This window comes from Propithecus coquereli, unplaced genomic scaffold (genome assembly GCF_000956105.1).
Source record: "Propithecus coquereli isolate 6110/MARCELLA unplaced genomic scaffold, Pcoq_1.0 Scaffold44, whole genome shotgun sequence".
Taxonomy (NCBI): domain Eukaryota; kingdom Metazoa; phylum Chordata; class Mammalia; order Primates; family Indriidae; genus Propithecus; species Propithecus coquereli.
In genome coordinates this window covers 1,665,206-1,672,174 of record NW_012150174.1, presented here as the reverse complement: position 1 = coordinate 1,672,174, position 6,969 = coordinate 1,665,206, and the positions used below count along the sequence as shown (strand labels likewise).

The window sequence follows — 6,969 nt, the reverse complement described above, 5'->3', positions numbered from 1 at the left end:
TCCTGCCTCAGCTTCCCAAGTAACTGGAACTACAGGCACCTGCCACTATGCCTGGCTAATTTTTCTTATTTTTTGTAGAGACAAGGGCTGGCTATGTTACCCAGGCTGGTCTGGAACTCCTGAGCTCAAGTGATCCTCCCACTGTAGCCTCCCAAGTTACAGGCATGAGCCACTGTGCAGCCTACATTCGTTTTTAACCTCAATGATAATGACAATATGCTTTATATACATTATCGTATACAGTAACCCTGAAAAGTAAATAGATCTATTTTATAGAGGAGAAAAAAGGCACAGACTATCCTAAGTTGCATGAATTGATAAAGTATACCGATATTGCATGTAGAAAAGTTGGAACTAAAAGATTTATTTACCATCTCTGCTTTTAAGGGCCTTTCTGGGAGGGATGGAGCTCTATCCCTAAAAAAAGTGATAACAGCCACAAGCTTCTAGAACTTGAATTCTGTTACATTGCAAACGATACCATTTGTATACCATAGACAATGTGGTGCACAGACTCCCTGCAAAGCTCTAGATTAAGGCTCACTGTAATCACTCCGTCTTTGCCCTAGACAGTGCAACTTCTTTCATTCATGGAGGTTGTGGTATTTTAGAAACTCCTTTCTGATGAAGGAATTCTCAGTAGGATTTGTTTGGTAATTTATTGGCAGGAATTTACAAACCTAGTGGAGAAACAGTAATGCCTTTGAAAATTACTGAATCATACCATAATACATAAACTTTCGTTGTATAATGAATGATGAGATCCAACTTTGTTTAATTTGGTGGTGTATCCTGACTCTAGAACAGTCTAGTGTGATAGACACTTAGTAATTGAAAGAAAGGATTGCGAAAATCCACATGCACATTAAAAGGGAAAAAGCACTGGATTGTGAATACAAGGATTGGATAGTCTACTCTGCTTCATTTTTATAAGTAAGGAAAGTGGGTCCCGAGAGATCGAGTTAGAATACGTTTCTATAGACTTCATTTTTTAGAATAGTTTTAGATTTACAGAAAAACTGAAAAGTACAGAGAGACTTTATATACCACATGTAGTTATTAACATCATCATACCTTAGTATGTTATACCTCAGTGTGGTACATTTGTCATGATTAAAGAACAGATAGTGGTATGTTAACTAAAGCCCATACTTTACTCAGATTTCCTTAGTTTTTACCTGATGGCCTCTGTCCCACCTGTGCATCCAGGATGATAACACATTACATTTAGTCACCATGTCTCCTTGGGCTCTTGTAGACTGTGAGACTTTTGTTGTTTTTGATGACTTTGACCGTATTGCAGAGTACTGGTCACATATTTTGTAGAATGCACCTCTGTTGGAATTTAGTGTTTTTCTCATGATCAGACCGGGGTTTTGGGTTTTAGGGAGGAAGACATAGAGGTAAAGTGACATTTTCATCACATATTTAGGGTACATACTATCAATGTGATTTACCAGTGTTAATGCTGACCTGAGTCACCTGGCTGAGGTGTTGTTTGTCAGGTTTCTCTGTTGTAAAGTTACTCTTCTCTCTCTTTTCATACTGTACTGTTTGGAAGGGAGTCCCTCTATGTGGCCCACACGTAAAGGGTTATGCTCCCTTTCTTTGAAGGTAGAGTATCTACCCTCCAGAAATATTAAATTGTTTTAATTCTCCATGAGAGATCTGCCTTTTCTCTCCTATTAATTAATTCAGTCATTTGTTAATATCGGTATGGGCTCATGGTATTTTATGCTATGGGTTATAATCAAATACGTCTTTGGTTCTTAAATTGTACCAGCTTTGGCCATTGGGAGCTCTTCCAGTTGGCTGCTGTGTCCCTTTGGCTTACTCCATCAATGTAGAGTTTTTATTTTGTTTTACTTACTTTCTGGAACTTCAAAATGTTTCAGGTTCTTCATCTTGTATATTTTCTGCACCAGTCGTAGAATAGCCTTTTTTCCTCCATGGAACCTTGGTTCCTTTTATTGGAGAATGGTATTAGAAACTAAGATCTTGGGCTAGGTATGTTCAGTGCTACTAGTGTTATGATACATTTTTAAAACTATCTTTTAAGATAATTTTATGAGTACTGTGTAATTCTGTTCCATACTGTTCTAATCTCTGTGAATAATTTAGAGTATTCAGAAAGCGTTGGCATTTCATTAAGCACCAGTCTTTTCCTTGCGGTACCGCTTAGACGTCTGGGCTAATTAGTTATTGTCTAGTTTAAAATTTAAAGTGCTTAACCTTTTGATTTCCAATAATTAGAATAAAGGAAAAAGATCCAACAATGTAAGTTAGATATGTGCTTAAATTATAGATTCTTCATCATTTATTTCTAAGTACTAGCACAGAGGCATTTTTCCTCCTAGGGAAAATTTGAATATGTAATGAAGATAAAAATATGTAAACATCTATTCCCCAAAAGGTAATACACACACAAGGTTCAAAAATAAAAGTAATCCAAAAAGACATATGTGGAGAAGTCACATTCTCATCCAGTTTCCATCTAACCTTTTCCCAATGTCCATTTTAGGCAACCATTTATATTAGTTTCTTGTGTATCCTCTAGTATTTCTTTTGTGAATACAAATATATTTTCTCTCCTGTCTTACATATAAATTACTATCCTAGAAATATATAGTACTAATTGGTTTCTGCAGGTAATATTGTCTGATTATAGAACAAAAACATTTTAGAGTTAAAAGGAGCCTTCTATTTTAACTCATTTGCTATAGTTTGAATGTTTGTCCCCTTGAAAACTCACGTTGAAACTTAATCCCCAGTGTGGCAGTATTGAGAGGTGGGGCCTTTAAGACGTGATTGGGTCATGAGGGATGGGTTTATGGATCAATGGGTTATTAACGGGAGCGGGACTGGTGGCTTTATAAGAAGAGGAAGAGAGACCTGAGCTTAGCACTCTCAGCGATGCCCTGCACTGCTTCGGGACTCTGCAGAGGCCCCACTGGCAAGGCCCTCACCAGATGTGGTTCCTTGACCTTGGACTTCTCAGTCTCCGTAACTGTAAGAAATAAATTCCTTTTCCTTATAAATTACCCACTTTCAGGAATTCTAAGTAACAGAAAATGGACTAAATCCATTTATTAAAACTTTTATTGAGCTCCTGTGGATGCCAAGTACCACATGGGTGGAGATGAATCAAGGAGCTCACAGTCTGGTGAGAAATTCCTTTGACAGCAGTTTCTCCCTGTGTAGCCTCAGCTGAAATTGAAGATGGGGTGTTCACTACCTTCAGAGACTGTTCTCTTCACTAAACAGTTTCTGTTTTTGTTTTCCTAATGATGAGCTGAAACTTGTAACTTGTATCTCTTCTGGTTTGGACTTCTGTATCATGATGAAATGATGAGGAGATAGATTATGTCTTCTCTCAGTCCAGTAATTCACAAGCTAGACATAGATCACCAATATGAGAATTTTTTTCACTCTCCAATTAATCAAGAGGTACTCCCACCCCACCCCCCTTGACCAATATCTTTTAGGGTTTGAGTGATGAACTTGCCCTTGAGGATGTTGATGAGGGAAAACTGAAGGGTGAGACAGTGGATCTTCAACATGGCAGCCCTTTTATGAAAATGCCAAATATTGTCTCCAGCAAAGGTTAATGTCATAGTTTAAATATTATACATGTACTAATACTACATAAAAAATCTAGAAGATCATCTTTATTTCCTTTGACCTCCTCAGTTTTTATAGATAAGGCTGGTTGCTCCCTACTCTGTACTCTTTTTTTTTTTTTTTTTGAGACAGAGTCTCACTTTCTTGCCTGGGGCGAGTGCCGTGGCATCAGCCTAGCTCACAGCAACCTCAAACTCCTGGGCTCAAGCAATCCTACTGTCTCAGCCTCCTGAGTAGCTGGGACCACAGGCACGCGCCACCATGACCGGCTAATTTTTTCTACATATATTTTTAGCTGTCCAATTAATTTCTTTCCATTTTTTTGGTAGAGACGGGGTCTCGCTCTTGCTCAGGCTGGTCTCGAACTCCTGAACTCAGAACGATCCGCCCGCCTCGGCCTCCCAGAGTGCTAGGATTACAGGCGTGAGCCACCGCACCCGGCCCCCCTACTCTGTACTCTTAAAACATGTTCAGATTCATTAGGTTGTACTTTGTTTACAAGATTTCCTATAGCACAGGACTGAGTTCTCTGTGAGCAGCAGAAATAGTAGTTACCATGATAGCTATCATTAATTAATGGTCAGTTGTGTGCTAGACACTGACTTAAGCACTTTATATTATTTAATCCTGTGCACAACTTTGTGTCTTACAGATGATGTACCTGCAAACTGAGGTTAAATAAAGCGATGGAGTAGGGATTTTAACCCAGTTCTGTTTGACTCCAAACCCTAAGCTCTTCACCACTATCCTTTATTCACTTGGCCCCCAGGAAATAATTATTTGAACAAATGAATAAACCAAGGTCTCCCTGGTCAAAGGTCTTTTCACACCACTTCTATCTCTAAGTAAATATTCTTCATTTACCAGACTAATCCACATTTTGACCTCTTACTCTAAATAGTACAAAAGACATGTTAGGAGGTTTTTTTTTTTTTGTTTTTTTTTTTTTTTTTAAATAGACAGGGTCTCATTGTGTTGCACAGGCTGGACTTGAACTCCTGGGCTCAGGTGATCATCTCTCGTCAGCCTCACTAGCAGCTGGAACTACAGGCATGTGCCACCGCTCCTGGCTTAGGTTTTTGTTTTTTAATGGACAAGGAAAACTTAGAACTAATTTCCTTAAATTAAAAGAGTACTATGAGCATAGTATAAGATTTAAGGGAACCCGCTCTTCGGTAAACCTAGTATGGTGATTGAAGTCAACAGGAAATGTGTACTTGAATGTCAGATGTTTTCTTTCATAATCTGTTTTTTCTTCAAATCTTTCCCCAGATTACCTTGTCACTGCAAACTCCAATTTAGTGATTATCACAGCAGGTGCACGCCAGATAAAAGGAGAAACATGCCTTGATTTAGTCCAGTGAAATGTGTCTGTCTTTAAATTAATGATTCTTAATATTATATAATACAGTCCCCGCTGCAAAATGATTATTGTTACCAAGCCAGGTCAGCTTTATTTTGACTGTTAATTGAAGAGTTTTTTGGGGAGTGGGGTTAGTAACAACTTTGTAGGAAAGAAGAATTTAATGAGTATTAAATCCTGTGCTACCAATATAATTCTAGAATCTCTTCCTGTTTTGTTGGTATAACACAGTGGCCCCCAACCTTTTTGGCACCAGGGACTAACTTTATGTAAGATAATTCTTCCACTGATGGGGGCTGGGGGCTGGGGGGTGGGGGATGGCCTCAGGATGATTCAAGCAAACCACATTTGTTGCATTTGCAGCTGCCCCCCAGCGCCAGCATCACCGCCTCAGCTCCACCCTAGATTATCAGGCGTTAGATTCTCGTAAGGAGCATGCTACCTGGATCCTTTGCATGTGCAGTTTACAGTAAGGTTCTTGCTCCTACGAGAATCCAGTGCCGCTGTTGTGACAGGAGGCAGAGCTCAGGCGGTGATGCCAGCCATAAATACAGATGAAGCTTTGCTCGCTCATCCACCGCCTACCTCCCACTGTGCAGGCCCAGGGCAGGGGGTGTCCAACAGGCCATGGACTGAGACCAGGACCAGTGCTGGTCCACGGCCTGGGACTTGGGGACCGCAGGTATAACGTGTTTTGCACTGTTGTAATCAGTGTATGTACTATAATGAAGGTTTCTTTAAATATTAGTGTATATGAAAAGATAATTTGCTTAATCATATGCTTTCAAGGTTTACATTCTAAAGGCTAAGGTTTGTATTCCAGATTACTGTGTGAAAGGTGAAAGTAGCACTATAGTTTACTGCCTGACTCTCCAAAATTGTATGACTTCTCACTGGTACATGTACAAGGGGGACAAATTCAAGATGTACTTTGGAGATATTAATAAAATGTGCACAACTACTGATAGATTATGTGTAGTAAGGGAAAGGGAGGAATCAAAAGTAACTTCTAGATTTTTCCTTTGAGTAACTGGATAGTAGTTCCATTTACCTGGGTTGGGATGCTTTCAGTGGGGTAGGAGTCAGTGAGGGAATGTTAGGTATGGGCTAGAAAAATCAAGATTTCCAGTTGGGACATGTTAAATTTGAGATATCTGAAAAGAGGAAATGTCAAACAGGTACCAGATTATGAGTCTGGAGATCAGTACTTTAGGGGTATTCAAATTTTATACTGTATTTTAAAATCATTTGGAATGGTTTTTCTCTGTGGGTAGGCCAAAACCAAATACATGACTAAGTATATTCATTTTAATTTTGATACTGAGGAACTGCTATTTAATTTTGTTTCACAATTTTATAAAATATTTGCATGGCTCCCACATCAAATCTAGATCATCCTAGCTCACAGCAACCTCAAACTCCTGGGCTCAAGCGATGCTCCTGCCTCAGCCTCCCGAGTAGCTGGGACTACAGGCATGCGCCACCATGCCCGGCTAATTTTTTCTATATATTTTTAGTTGTCCAATTAATTTCTTTCTAATTTTAGTAGAGACGGGGTCTTGCTCTTGCTTAGGCTGGTTTCGAACTCCTGAGCTCAAACGATCTGCCCGCCTCGGCCTCCCAGAGTGCTAGGATTACAGGTGTCAGCCACTGCGCCCGGCCTGTGAATAACATTTTATTTATTCTGAACGTCTTTTATTTCTTTTTCTTGTCTGACTGCCTTGGCTAAGACCTCTAATACAATATTTCCATGAAGTGCTGAGAATGAGCATCCTTGTCTTGTTCCCAATTTTTGGAGGAAAACATTTAGTTTTTCACCATTGAGTAGATGCTCTTTATCATGTTAAGAAAATTTCCTTCTATTCCTAATTTGTTGAGGGTTTTCATTATGAATAGTTGTGTTTGTTTCTTTTTTCTTTTTGTTTTTTTACTTATTTTGAATAGGTGTTGGATTTTGTCAAATGTTTTTTCTGTGTCTATTGAGG

General features: G+C 39.1%; 1 protein-coding gene across 1 annotated transcript in view; it reads left to right on the top strand.

Annotated features, from left to right (window-relative positions):
• LDHAL6A (lactate dehydrogenase A-like 6A) overlaps positions 1-6,969 on the top strand; it is a 16,391-nt gene that overhangs the window by 1,497 nt on the left and 7,925 nt on the right. The window contains 2 exon segments of the mRNA XM_012654269.1: positions 3,486-3,603; positions 4,894-5,067. Coding sequence (XP_012509723.1) covers positions 3,486-3,603; positions 4,894-5,067 — 292 coding nt within the window.